Genomic DNA, 14950 nt, shown 5'->3' on the forward strand with positions numbered 1-14950 from the left:
CGTTTTAAGTTATTGAATGAGTTTCCGAAATAGCTCCTCCCTCATGTTCGGTGTGTCCCCCGATTCGATCAAGTGAGAGGTGGTATCGATCGAATCGTTTTTTTTCTGATTTTTTTTCATATGTTATTTGTTGCCAGAGACTAGACGAAGGAGCTCTCTTCACGAAGATGTTCCATGGACTCGAGCTTAGGTTATGTAAATAATGTACATATGGTTACAAATTTATGTATATAATAATAATTGTACCTACATATGCTTCTATTGAATGCTGAGTTTGTTGCCTTGAATTATTTGAGTATTCCATCTGTACCTCAGCACGCAGTTTGTCCATAAATGAGGCGACCTCTCATTTTTCTAAAGTGCGTAGGCTTTATTCAGGACTCAAAATGTCCATTACAGCGTACAATGCTCTAGGGTCTTTTGCGCCTCATGACATCATTCGACTAGGTAAGCGAGCTCCAAAGCTTAACTACCATCGACAGCTTTAGCTTCACAGACTTGTCGATTTGTCCTCATACCTGGCCGAAAATACCATCGCCCTTCTCTCCGGAGACGAATCGAGATTTCATGCTCATCAAAGCAACCCCAAGGCATATTTGGATGAAGGATTGTCCCAGTAATTTCTCGAGACAGCCTGCGCTCCCAGGCGATGTCCGCTCGAGAGTCGCGAACGATTCCACAAGTCGCTCTCTAGTTTTCCGGCCCGCGGTCTCGGCATCGAAAATTTCACGGATGGATTCGTCGTCGGTGTCGCGAACATGCTTATCGAGATCGACCCGTCCAATGGTGATGCGTTCATTGACTCGATTCATCTCGCGATCAACACGGAGACGATTTTCGGAGAACAGTTCACTTCGCTTCTCATCCGATCGATCCCGTTCCTCTGAATTCGAGAGGCGTCGTTCCTCGTCAGATCTCTCTAGATTGTCGGGAGTACGGTGGTTTCTCTGGTCTTCGTTGAGCCTCCTGGTCTCGTCATTCTCGACGTTCCGGGATGAGCGCTCATCTCCCGTTTCCCTCTGGCTCTCCTCGGCGTCACGTTGCCTGGATCCGCGTCGTTCGTGGGAGTCGCGTCCGCTGAGCTCCCGGTCCTCCCGAGAATCAAGTTGCCTGGACTCGCGTCGCATGTCCCGATTTCTCTCTCGACGGTCCTCCGCTCGAGTTTCTTGCTCGCGGTTGACACGCGCTCTCGATTCCCGCTCACGCTCCACGATCACCCTACGCTCTCCTTGGACTCGACTTCGTGGCAGTTGGAGCTCCGTCTCCCCGCGAGCAGCTTCTACCCGCTCGCGTCTGTCCGCGTCCGGCTTCTTACGGACCCTGCGCTCGACATCGAATTGCTCCCTGGACTCCCGGAGATCGTCAATTCGAATTCTCCTTTCGTCCTCTGAGCGCTCTCGTAATTGCTCTCGCTCTCCGCTCCGAACTCGACGGTCATCCTCAGCGTTCGCTCGGACCTCTCGCGTCGTACGCTCGATATCTGATCGCTCTCGAAGTTCTCTGCGGTGATCAGCTCGGGCCCTCCGTTCGTCTACGGCGCGATCACGGAGTTCCTGGCGCTCATGAGCTCGGACTCTGAGTTGGTCCTCGTTCCGCACTCGGGAGATCCGGCGTTCTTCGACCCGATCCTCTCGTTCGTCCCTGACGCGCCGATTAGAGTCCCGGCGCGTTTCGAGCCGCAGTCTGCCCTCCTTGTCGAGTCGTTCACCCTCGTCTTTCCTGACGTCTGCTCGTCCGCTTCTTTCAGTGATCTGACGTCGATCATCGGCTCGGATCCTTTGCTCGTTTTCGATGTCTTCCCGGAGCTCACGGCGCTCCTGGGTTCGATCGGAGCGTTCTCTAAGCTCTTCACGGCTCTCGCGTGGATCCGATCGCTCCTCATCGAGACGTTCGGAACGAATTTCTTCCCGGGCCCCCCGCTCCTCGATATCACGACCCGCGTTCTCAAGACGTTCGGCGACTCGGACCCTCCTGCCGTCGCGGATGGAGGACCTAAGCCCTCGGTGGTTCTCGCTCCGGCGTTCTCTGAGCTCATGCTCTGTAGTCTCCCGTCGATCCTCCGCTCGGACCCTCCTTGCATCTTGGACATTTCGGTGTTCCCGCGCCCTCTCGCCGACCACGCGTTCGCGGCTCTCTCGCCGGTCCTCCGTCCGTTCGCTGTCCCGAATTCTGTGGATCTCGCGGCGTCCGGTTTCTCCTTCTCTCCTGTTCGATCCGGACCTGTCTCGGGCAGTGGAAGTTTCCCGATCGCTCGTCTCACGACCACTCTCGATTCTGCGCTCGTCTCGACGCTCGAAACGTGATTCTCGATCAGCTCGACGACCTTCCGAATGAGCTCGACGCTCGTTTACATCCAGCCTCAGCCGCCGTTCGTCTTCGCGACGCGCCGAATCCACACGACGTTCCTCCGATCCGAAGCTCTCCTGATGTGAAATCCGATCGCTGACGTCTTCATTGCGGATGCGTCGATTTTCAGTGCTCTCCTGATTCCCCGATCGGGAATCATCGTATCGAGTCATTCGGTCATCATCAATGCGTACGCGTAGCTCCGAATTTTCGTCGCGAAGAGTTTCTCCAATCACGTTGTCAGATGTTTTCATCCTTGTGGGACTGAACCCTGTCCACAGTGACTCCTGTCGGACTCGCGCATCGAGATGAGCGCTGCACGGCGCCGCGATGAGGAAGACCACCAAAAAGTATCGTCGCAGCTGCATATCTGGAGAAGGAGCAAGATGCGAAATCGTATTGGTGAACCCGATGCGGATCCTAGGTGCACCGAATATGATGAATACAACAAGAATTCGCAATCCTTTGAAATGAACTAGAGCCCCCGAGTCTCCGCCCCGGCACTTCCTGAGCGGGTGAGGGGGTCGGCTGGGGGTCTGCTCGGGAATTCTCCGTCGGTTCCCGATCCCGATCATCAGCGTCGGAATAACTCGCATCGAGTCGCGGAGCTCTCGATATCGAATTTCCTGATAATTAGTTAGTACTCACTTTGATCGCTCTGATTGTTGTCCAAAGTCTTCGTTCACCACACGAGGCTCAAGTAATGAGTGCCCAGCTCCGGATCCGAGATCCTTTTATAGGGTGGTCGGATCCCGGTCGGCGTGCTGCTGGGCCTCGCGAAGAGATCAACCCGAGAGGAACAAATGACAGACACATCGGTACACAACGACTGGAATGACGTCAGTGAATAGCCCCTCCAGCCATGCTCCGAGCACGCCTTAAACTATTATTAGCCACGAACTAATCATAAACACTGGAATTTGGGTGAACCTTGAAAATTCGGGTGAAGGGTGGTTTGTGAACCTAATTTTCGGGGGGGGAAGGAGTACCCCACAGACTTCTGCGACGATGAATCTATTGGCGTTACGTGATTTTGTACAGAGTATACAGAAATATCCGATATCGCCGGATCGGGTCAATTATCAGTTACAAACTTCTCGAAAACCGACCGTGTTTTCTCAAGGCGCGCGGCGTCGACGATGAGCTCTGAAGAATTCTCACGAGTCCTCATAGATGGCTCGGTCTCCTCTGTCATTCTCCTCTTTGGTTGATCGAAACGCTCGTAACATGGATTATCTACCGAGACGGAGCTGAGAGATGCCAGTCTCCCTCTAAAGTCGTAAGAATTGCTCGTGTAGATCTGCGAAAATACAGAAACCAGTGATCGACCGGAAGGAAGTAATTTGTCGAAGAGAGCACAGGTTGGTAGCCTCGCGAATGTGATGGAATAATGGCGCGATTTGGGAGAAGTCCGCTGACGTACCTCGAAGAAAGGTTGGAACCTCCGTGGTAATCGTTCTGTCACTTTCTCCGGGCAGAAAAATCTACCGAAGATCCTCAGAAGAATCACGACGAGAAGTATGAAGCCGATGAAAACTCCTACAGCTATCAATGACCTGGAAGGTTTGAAATCTTTACCTCACCGTGGCCTTCCATCGGGAACGAGGCACCGCAACGCAAAGAGAATGAAACGATTAGTCTCAGAATTCCCGACTCGTTTCCGATTTCTCATTGAATCGGATAACCGCTGCTTTGGAATCCTGTCCGGGAAAAGACCACCTACTTTTGTACAGGAGTGTAACTCGACATTTCCCAATATGTTTCCACGGGGAAAAGCTATCAATCGTTCAGCTCCCAATGTTTCCATGGGAGACAGCTTTCTGAGCGTTTCCGCAGGCGTCAACTCTTACATTGGCCTAATCTGCCAAGGATTAAAACAACTCCAGGAGTAAGCTGGGTGAGGAGGCTTGATGATATCCGTGTCTCGAAGGCATTGACAGATCGCGGTAATGAGAAAGTCAGATTTTCTCGGGATTCAGATAGCTCCAATATTTGCCTTCAAAAATCAGAGGTTCAGCGTTCAGCATCATTCTTTCTCTATGACCTCCACGCTGACGAGGGCTGTAATCATGAGTTATAGTAGCCACCCGGTGAGTCGCCATCACAATGGGATATCGCCGATCTGTCAAAAACGAAGACGGCAAATGATCGAGGACCGGCAACACTGCCTGGTTGGAAGCTCTGGCGGAGCGCTAGCTCGAGTCGCCACTCCCAATGACGTCCGGGAGAGCCGCAGAAAATAAAACGGGCTCGGCAATCCCGAGCACATTGGTGACTCAAACTTCCCCGCTTATATCTGTGAGGAGATTAGTAACGAGTAATCCGTATCTACGACCTCCGCCTCGGCTTCGTCCCCCCGAACGGCTCTGACTCTGAATGCTGTATCCGCCGGACTTCTCAAGGCGCGCAGTCGTTGAAGTCGCCTACAATATCGAATCCCTGTGAATGGAATTGCAGAGAATGCGATCGCAGTAGGTGACGATCATCCGATAGGAATTTGCGTGGAACCGACTATGGGAAGAGCCTCGAACGGTCGGTCGCGGCTTCCGGGATATTCTTGATCTCTACCTGAAAATTCATTTGCCCGTCTCCCTCAACTCCACAGTGGACGACATACTCTCCGATCGGATCTGCTGGGAGAAGACCGCTTGGTCGTTGAGGTTTCCTTGCCAAGAACAATTTGACCCTCTCGATGCGTGACGGAAACTTCATCCTTTTTCGCAGTACAAACAGCGGGGAGCAACGGAATACCACCGTCAAGGATTGTACTGCTCGACATCGACGGACCCTAGCTCCCAATCAGCCAGAAATCCTCGCAGAGAATTGGATCAAATCTCTCCGGAGTGGAGTTTTCACTCCCTCGAATTCGAAGGGCTCCTGGGCAACCGCACTAATAGCGTGAATCCCGAGCACAATCTCGACATTTCGGGCCGAGCTCCGTGCGGTATAAGAGGGTATTCCCTCTCCGCGCATTTTATCTGGGATTCCGGAGTGGCCAACGCCCTGCAGATCCGATGAAGTCCGTGCGGCTCCGGAGTGTATCGACCCACGTAGAATACTACAATCAGGGCGACAAGTTCTATAACTCGTGAGGGTGGATTCTCTCCGAACTCAAAATGAGCAGGAATCCATCGAGTGTTCAAGGTGAACAGCCACTGCGCAAGGTTGAGCAACAACAAAGGAAGTCTCGTGACCGAGGAGAGAAGTGATCGAAGGCTCTTGATTGATCTTCACCACCGATGTTGCATCTTTCCGGTACTGACGAGACGCTGTCCATACTTTCGCTTGGCACCCGCTCCTTTAACTTTCCATTAAAGTTCACAATCTTGTGCGACAGAGCCATGGCTTCGCAGACGACCACTTCGCTAAAAATGAACTCGTCAGATCGGCAGCCGGAAGGAAGTAATTTGTCGAAGAGAGCACACCTTGGTATCCTCGCGAATCTTACGGAATAATGGCGCGATTCGGGAGAAGTCCGCTGACGTACCTCGAAGAAAGGTTGGATGACTGACGGTTTTCCAGCAGCCTCCTCCTCACTCATCGAGAATGGGACGAATCTCCGAGAAGACATGTGGGGGTCAAGCCCATCATCCGATTCTGCTGAGATCCCTGAGCTTTCCCGGAACAGCCGCGAATTCAAGCAATCTACGTAGCGTTGTCAACTCAGCTCCGCCGATACGCATAGATTATGCCCTTGAGGAGAGCGGGCAGTCTCGGTCTCACGGGCGCGGGCGTCCTCTGAGCTCTCATAAGAGAACCCACAGAGGAGAAATTCAAGAATCCGGCTCACAAGAGAGTGGGTATTCTCCGGAGCGTTTCCCTTGAAGATCTTCGGTGATCCCCTCATCATCATGAATCATGACTGCCTACAGCGCTCATCGAATGAGGAAAAAATTGAGCCGAGCACTTATCTTCCAAACGTCCTTGCGGTTTTATTATTTCTGAACATCGGTTCCGTTGAATACAAATTGCAAATAATTTATCTCTTGAGTTGAAGCGCGACCTCCTGCGAACAGAGCACGAGGCGGATCTGACGCCCGTCAATAACTTAAGTCGCTCCGTGGATTTACTCAAAAAGACTGATAAATGTATCACAACAATCGGAGGAGAGCTTGAGATTCTTCCTTATCGAAGCTCAATACATAGGGAGCACTCTGTCACAACACACGAGTTTCAAGTTCTCCCATTCGCTCTAACATCAAACGATGCGTAAATAGGAACGGTTTGAGGTCATGGTGATCGTATCATTAAGTTAGTTTCATAAATGCACATGTTCTCGCTTATTTACATAGATATACATGGAACATTGATGAAAGGTTTAATTAAAATTATGTTCAAGCTCTCCGCATGCTATCCTCGAAGGGCGACGTGAGGGGCGCTATCGAGGCGATGGAATCCGATCGTAAAAGCAGCGGCTCGTTCTGAACCTCTCGGGGAACGGCCAAAGTTAACCAGCGAGCGCATTTTATCGAGTTTCTCCGTTGTCCGATGTCGCGGCGGAGGCATTTCATTTGGTCGACGAAGGCACATTCCAGGTTTTTTTGAGTTTTGGCTGTAACAACTTTCGAAATTACTCCAAGTTATTCAGAGAATTCTCGTGTAGGATCGATCTTGGCCTTTAAAGACCCGAAAGGAAAATTCGACGACGAAGATAGGTCTCCGTACCTGAGAATTTTTTCTTGATTTCGAGGCTCCCGGGGCTCAGCTCCGGCCTGTCGGGCATTAGGGAACGATTCGAGAAAAGTCCCCGGAAAGATAATCGCTTGTTGGTCTTGCTGAGCGACCCGTGGTGAGCGATGCATTGCACTGACTTGAGTAAGAGCTCGATCACCTGGAAGAAGACAGCGACCGCTTAGTCAAGGAAATCAGCGCCCGGCGATGATCGTCGTCGACCCCGAAGGCCGCGTATGGGCGACAGAGCTGGGCAAATTCAGGGGGAATCGATTGGTGGCCCGATGGAATCGGAATTCTCTTTCGCAACTTACTTTGCTGAGCTCCTGCAGGAACGGAGATTCGTCGGGCATGGTGGGGCTATATTGGGTGAGCCAGGTTATCAGCGATCTCGTAATGTATCTGTATAGCTGGATGAGGACATCGCGGAACAGTCTCTTATCGTTGTTGGAACCCGCTGCCAAGGGCCAGATGCGGAAAATTTTCTCGATAATGGTCTTCGACCACAGGTAATCACAGGCGACCTGGGAATCAGGAGAGAGAACGTCAAGCATGATTGGGGGAAGGGGCTAGTGACGAGAAATCCGAGCAAATGGATACAGCTGTTGGCGTGTCTCTTTCTCTGGCTATCTCTATGAATACACTCCGCAGGTGAGACCGATGACGCAACGCTCTTCCCGGCCTCGGGGTCAAGTACTTCGGTCATAGACACCCTGCCGGCGCTCCGCTCGTGATTCGTGACTCAAAGCTAAGGCTCGATAGCCGTTGAGGAGGCTCACGTTGTCCCTCGTGAAAGAGCTGGGCCCAAGCACTAGGCGACGGCGAGCAACGCTCACGAGGTTTGCCCCCGAAACACACGAATACCTCGCCAGGATGATCTATTGATTAGCGCAGAGCTCAAGTGGGGTCGTCCGCTGAGATTCGCATCTCAAGCCGGATAGAATCTGTCAGAGTGGATCCTAATTATTCGATTACTGTTGTCGTCAATCACAATTAATCAGACCCTGCCCGACGTGTGGAAGAGCGCAGTCAAGGCTACATGGCGACAGCTAACGTCAGATCGGGGTGCGCAGAATGTGATCGTCGTAAATCGCTGACTGCCTGAGCTATCAAATCGGACAACGGGAAGTGCAAGGAAAGGCTTTCGGAAGCGAAAAGAGAGGCTCCCATGAGGAACAACTCTCATATCATTCCCGAGAGCAATGGTCGCCATCGGAGGGGATGTTCGAGTCTGAGGAAAACTCACTCCGGACTCTCCTCGTGGATGGAACTTTGTCCGATCGAGGAAAACCCGGAGAAAGCAATTCCCATCGGTTTCGAGGAACGGGGCACCAACGCTTAAACAAGCTCACCTGTTGCAGCGCCGAGTTGAGCGTGCTCGACATGAACTTCGGAGCGATTTGCATGACGAACTGTAGCGATTCATAGCCATTGTCCAAATCGTTCAAAATGGCTGTCTTGAGCTCTTCGAAGCTTCTGCTGAAATGCCACATCACAATCCTGAGTAAGTAGTCCTTGTCCATCGCGACGAGCCACCGCTCGAATCTGCTCGTGGCGCAGGAGTAGACCTTCTTCGCTTCTCGCAACAAATGCTTGGCCGGTGTTGCTGGCTTAGTCATGTTCAGAGCGATCATCACCCCCAAGTTGGCGGTGGCAACTCGTTCCAACGTGGACATGCTCGTTGTTAACGTCGACGACGGGTCGTGTTTTGTTTTCAATCGGGGCCGAATGTCACAAGCGGACTCTCACGATAAACAAACGAAAGTCAACGAAGATTTTTCGGGCGTAGCGAACACTGAGATCAGTTCTTTTGCTTCGACGGTGTTTTATTTCCGATTCAGAAACGTGGTTTCAATCTCAACGGTGCGCGTTCACTGAGCGGTGTGGTCGTGAGTGAGCACGCTTGGCTCTTAAATAATATTTTGCCAGACAGGTCCTCCTCTCTCGTTTTAGAGGAGGTGACCATAGGAAGAAGCCCGCGGATCTGTAATCAATGCTACCGCAGCCGCTATTCTGTCGAAGAGATTATCGACTATGCGGTACTGACACCTTAATGGGATACTCGCGCGGGAGCAAAGGCACCAATATTTGTTTTGTTGGAGCGAGGAGCTCCGAAGCGGAATGAATAAGACAAGAGTCCGTTGAGAGAGAAGCACGTGGAGTTGGACCTTTGCCAACCGGCCCCTCCTTGAAAACTGAGATCAGTCCGATCGCTCAAATTCCATCTGGACTCATCCAGTTATCGGCCATATCGTCGTTCTCAAATTCTCTCGAGGGAAGCCTGTCTCAGCCGACAGTGATCGTCAACTTGATCCGGCCAAAGTTCCTCCGAGGAATGTGGCGAACGGAAATCACCACGAACACACCTTCATTCCGGAGAACTCACTACAGTGGAAGCAGATCCGGGTCCCATGTTCCTGAGCCGAGAACGAGAATAGGGAATTCGCGGTTGATTTCCGAAGGCAGTCTCGCCCGAAGAACATCCAAGTCCTCCAAGCCCACATGCAACGCAGCCCGGACCTTGCTCCGAGGGCTGTCTATTGGGTACGTGCCCAAGTCTGTCTCTCCGTATCAGAGCACAAGATGTCTGTGCGGACTTCCCTCGTTAGCTCGTATAAAGCACGAAGGTCAAAGTTCTTCGATCCGCGGTTCGTGAATCACACGAATCCTATTTTTGGTGACTAGGAAGGATGAGCGTACTATTCGGGTGGAAAACAAATCCGAGCATGGGGATCTTGCACAGACTGTAGATAATATTCGCTATATTCGGATCGCGATAGCGATTGGACTCAATACGGCGATCTCGATATTCTCGATACCTCTCAACACGAGCGCCGCGCAATCAATGCCAATCACGACTCCGGCATATCGAGAATTCCTGACGGAGATTTTTCCAAGGAGCGAACCGTTCGGATTGTCCATGGAAACTTGCCGCTGACCTCTCGGGCTCTGGAAATTCTTACGCTCTCGCAACGTCTACGAAAGGGACGGACATTCATACGGTCTTGCAAACAAAACCGCAATCTGAGTACCGTGGAAAATATCCATGGACTTTCGCGTACGACCGTCCGCCCAAACCGGAGCGTGTATCCACGAGGCAGCATGGCGAGCAAATAAACACACAAGCCGTAGGCGACCGACCGATCGCCGATTGTTGTTATTATCGACCTGTTAGTCGATCCGAGGACCGAGTGAAAACGACCGCTGCCCACATTTGCGTGCCGATCGAATGACGTTCCATGGCATCATCATCTGGCTACATTAGCAATAAGCTTGATTGGAAGCCTGACCGAGTTTCGTCGGCTGAGTGCCGAAACACCATGTCGGAACTGAATCGGTGCAATCTCGGCTCTCGACGACCCCGTGAGACTCCTGTCGAGATCAGCTCATCGGAGCTTCTGGTTGGAACTCCGGGTCTCATCGAAGTGTGGACATCAGCTCGCTATTCCGTCGACCGGCACGACCTTGAGCGCTGGTGCGATCGGTTCTCCCATCGACGATCGAATACGTTTCGAAGGAGAGGAACTAAAATAAAGTGAGCCATTCGAGAAACCTGAGATCTTCGGCGTGAGCTGTGTCTCCAACAGACACGGCTTGTGTAATGTCCCTCGAGACGTTCTCATAGAGTCGACGGTGCGCGGAAAAATGAGACGGACCGGTGGAAAATTTTCGCTCACATCGCGTATCGCTTAATGAAAGAGATAGTCGGCGATCGTTCTCGATCTCGTCAAAAATTCTTTCAATCAGAGCGTGAATTGAAGGAGGCCCTAATCTCATCTCTTCAAGTTGAGGAGAACTTCGAATCGAACGTCAACTCACTAATTTCGGAAGTTACTTTTCTCGAGTAATTGCCCAGGGCGCAGTTCATCTTCCTAGGAGATGAGTTCCGTCGCGACTGATTCTTGGATGGAAATTTCGCGAAAGGCGAGGAGAGTAACGAGCCCGAAGGTATGAACCGACCGATTCGCAGTCAGGTCCTCCAGTGCTTTGTGTTCATTTCTCAAGCTACGAGGACATATGGGAGGAAACTTTTCCGTAGGGAAAAAGTTCACGGCAAGAGAATAGTTACACAATCAAGGCTGGGCCGATGGCTCATCCCTGGGCCTAACCCGACGCCGAGTTCGAGCGTGTGGCAGTCGTTAGATTACATATTTCGTATCTCATTTCAGTGATGTAGATCTCGAGAGTGATATTGGGGAATTCTCCGGCGACCGCCGAACGACTCTGCGAATTCTCCCCGAGCATATCTTCAAGTGAGTGCTCTACTGGCCTACGGAAAAACATGCGGGAACTTGCGTACGAGGGACCAGTCAGCGTCTCCGCTCAGAGCCCTCGACCGATCTCATCTGGAGATCTCTTATTCGACCATCATTTTCTATGATATTTCTCTCGATTATGAATCGATAATCGGGCATCGAAGCGAATACATGCCCATCGATTGAACTGATTTCACATTGCACGCAGAAAGGATTTGAAATCGAAGTATAAGGCACCAAACTTCACGTACGGTGCCATTCTACAGTATTGTCGATTGTCGATGGTCAGTTGGAACAGGAAGCTTCCTCAATTCGACTTCGAGGCGTCAACTGGGATACATTGCGATAAGTTTTTACAACGAGCCCAATAACGGCCTTTGGACGCTCGCGGGAGAGTCTGCAACGATAAATGGCACAGTCCATGGAACTGGCTCTTGGGAATGTAATTCGTCGAAATGGCTAGGGCCAACTTCCGAATGGCTTTATCTGGGCCCCCGATCTGGACTTCCGACAGTTGCACGGTATGGGGAAACCTACGAAACTCCGTTTTTCAAGAAACGGGAGAGCTCCGGGAAATCACTCCTTCCTCATGCGTTGATGCGCTGAATTATTGAGCTCCGTACATGGCAGTGGAACTCGGGGAAATCATTGATCTACAGCTGACCAGGGATGACGACGCTCAACATGGGATATTCCTGTGTGGGAACCTCAATGAGAATTCTCGATGAATCGTCGACGGCTCAAAACCAGATTAATCCATAGCGAGCTTAAGCGACATCCATCGGAGAGAATCGTCACCTGATCCGAGGGTGACCCTTCACCTACGAAGCCCATTCACGGATCAAATCAATGAGACGGTTACTACGTTGAAGGAACTCTTTGTCGGTGCAACATGGGGCAACAACAGGATTGTAAAAGCTAACGAGGACAGCGTCATTATAATCATCCCCGCTATTGCCCACTAGCTGGGGGGGGGGGGGCGGAAATTGAGGAATATCCCCACTAACAATAAACTATATCAGACAGAGCGTCGTCCCTCGCAATGGCCAGTCGTTCCATTTTCACTTCGAAATTCTCGGTGGCAGAAAATCACGTGAGATTTCCTTCTCGCGGGACCAGATCTTCTTTCGCCGGGGTGTGTCATCCCGGCCTGATTCTTCAGGTTCGGTGTTTCGTCTCGGACTCGTTTCGCTGTATGACGCAATTTTTGATCTCAGCTCGTGATTTCTGAATGGATACTGATTGAGGCTGCTTCCCAGGCGGGATTCCCAGTAGCTTCCTCATCACCGACGAGTTTAGCTGGAACTGACCGCAAGCCAAAGTAAACAGAGCTGTAAAAGCGAACACGTCGAATTTCAACCAATTCGCCACTGTCGTATCTCCCATCGATGCCCATTCCGGCAAAATAATCAATGAGCCCACTAAGCTGCCTTGGCGAATAGCAGCTGTTCCGAATTTTCGAGAGGCAAAGTGAATTTATTAATTGTTTTTTTTTCCAAAGGCTTAAGATTTTCGCGATTGGAGAAGTAACTGGGAGCTCGATTCTCGAGTCCATAGCCACTCGTCTATATATCTTTACCGCGAGGAACATTACCGTCTGCCTGCGTTCAAGTTTCTCGAGTCGATCGTTGGTGAGACTTCGATAGAGATTCAACGGAAGACGTGTGGACAAAGTGAAGACGTGTGGTATGTCTACGTCGTTTATGGGAGCGTACCGAGACGGCTTAGTCTAGTCGGTGAATTCGAATACCACCGGCACAACCACAGTCATCTCCGCTTGCCAAAACAGGTGAATGAAACAGCTCCTATGGAAGGAATTCGCCTGAGCGAGGAACAGTGAAAAAAACACGCCACGCATTCTTGTAAAAGATAACCGCTATCCGCTAGGTAAATGACAGTAGTGGCAGGAGAAAGGGACAATCCTTCTTCATTCGTTTATCTTTGCAAAGCGTAATCTCCGGATGTCTTTGTCAGGATTAACGGAGGAAACTTCGGATGGCATTGTGGAGGTTCGACGGCCTCTCTTACCGAAATGTAGCCAGGGGATCATTTTGAACGGCTTGCGAGAATAATTATTCTGATAACCCGATGGTAAAAGATATCCCTTAGAGCGGGAGGTCCGACGAGTCGAGATTCGGAACCACAGCTACCTCATCTGTCGAATTCGAGATGTACACAGGCTCACAATGTGTGAATTTACCATTCCGAGAACAGAAATATCTAGTCTCATCGGTGTTCGCCAGCATTCCGCATCGATGATTCGATGCCAAGTCAGAGAAAGGTGCTTCCGATAGGATGGCGATCCCGCTTAGATGAAGCCATATTTCTCGAAACCTTTACGGGCAGCACCGCGTGGTGACCCACATATACGTCATTCAGCTGGACCTGTTCGGTGAGGGTTTCCCGGAGATCGCGAACAAAGTATTTATTAATGCTGCTGCCGCTGCGAATGGCAGTGACGTCACAACAGGCTCTAGTCGATGAACGGGACGCATTAGGTGGTATTAATAACCACCCGACAGACAGGGCGCTTACTGGGAAATCCTCACTCAGCTGGGGGAGGGGGGCTGCAGCGCAAAGTCAAACACGCATGCTCGTTATCTCACGGTGTGCCACGGGATTCCTCGGAGAAATTTGGTTGGATTAGTTGAAGATCAACGATCTAGAGACTGCGAAGCCTGCTCCGCCGATGGAGGAATTAGAAACGACCATGATCATAGCTTAAAACATTCATGATTCGGCATCGTAATTCTTATGAGCGCTCTCGTACTCGACGATACCGAGGCCCAGGTCTTCAATTCATGGGCTTTTCCATGGGACGACCGGAAGCACTCTGAGCCATAGGCCAGTCAGAGCTTCCGTGGAACAGTTTACGACTTTGGCTGCGTTAGTGAGGGCTTTGAATAATCTTGAGGTCGTGAGCCTCTAGCTCTAGAAGGTTCGCCTCAAAACACGCATCATCTTCTCGGAAATCCTCGAGCTCGAATTATAATGGGAGAGTCCGCCCCGATTCAGTCTGGTAACGCCTCGAAACGTATTTGTCGACGTAAAGCCGACGGTCTCTCATATAGAAAATGGTCTGAATGAATGATTGTCAATTCTTCTGAACGTTGCACCACAAAACCCTAAAATTCACAACACGGCGCGACGGAGATTCCACGGGATTGAGGAATGGCCTCGCGATTACGGACACCGGGACCTTGGAAGCACCACGGGAGTCTCGATTGGGGGGCTCTGTTTGTTCGTTCATTTGTTTGTTTGTGGAAGCGAGTGGTGGGACCTCGACCGTTCCGCTCAGACACAGCGGAGGGCGCACACCAAGTCCGCGAGAACAGCGGAGCGTGAGTAAAAGAGGCTCTCAGGACCTTTCTGATAAGATAGGAAGGGGCCTCTAACCCTATTGTAAACTCAAATATCGTCGCGTTGACGGGTGAGTAGCTCCCGTAAGTAAATCACCGTTTTTCTGCCGACAGCGGCAAAACCAGTGCTGTCGATGACAGTTTCAGTCGGCGAGCCCTAAATTTTACACGGAGTCTCCAGAAACGACGGAGTATGGGATGAATAGCGCATTTCCGACGCTTTTGCGGGAGAACGTTCCCCCGAGTGATCGGCGAAGGGCCCCCAATCGGCTCAGATTTTGGACTGCCTGCGTGAGACTGTTCGGGAGTCTCAATCTG

The 14950-nt window shown here is 51.2% G+C and overlaps 2 protein-coding genes across 2 annotated transcripts; both read right to left on the reverse strand.

Moving 5' to 3' along the window:
• Window positions 1-3355: 3355 nt before the first annotated feature.
• On the reverse strand, window positions 3356-4145 carry LOC100907494 (uncharacterized). The gene is made up of 3 exons (XM_003738733.2): window positions 4070-4145; window positions 3770-3902; window positions 3356-3646 (listed from the first exon to the last, which is right to left on the reverse strand). The coding sequence occupies exons 1-3, from the start codon at window positions 4093-4095 to the stop codon at window positions 3422-3424; spliced, it is 384 nt and encodes a 127-aa protein (XP_003738781.1). The 5' UTR covers window positions 4096-4145; the 3' UTR covers window positions 3356-3421.
• A 2114-nt stretch (window positions 4146-6259) lies between these two features.
• Window positions 6260-8900, reverse strand: LOC100907642 (uncharacterized). The gene is made up of 4 exons (XM_003738734.2): window positions 8370-8900; window positions 7332-7541; window positions 7012-7177; window positions 6260-6898 (listed from the first exon to the last, which is right to left on the reverse strand). The coding sequence occupies exons 1-4, from the start codon at window positions 8691-8693 to the stop codon at window positions 6681-6683; spliced, it is 918 nt and encodes a 305-aa protein (XP_003738782.1). The 5' UTR covers window positions 8694-8900; the 3' UTR covers window positions 6260-6680.
• Window positions 8901-14950: the final 6050 nt, after the last annotated feature.

Source organism: Galendromus occidentalis, unplaced genomic scaffold (genome assembly GCF_000255335.2).
Source record: "Galendromus occidentalis unplaced genomic scaffold, Mocc_1.1 scf7180000076319, whole genome shotgun sequence".
Taxonomy (NCBI): Eukaryota; Metazoa; Arthropoda; class Arachnida; order Mesostigmata; family Phytoseiidae; genus Galendromus; species Galendromus occidentalis.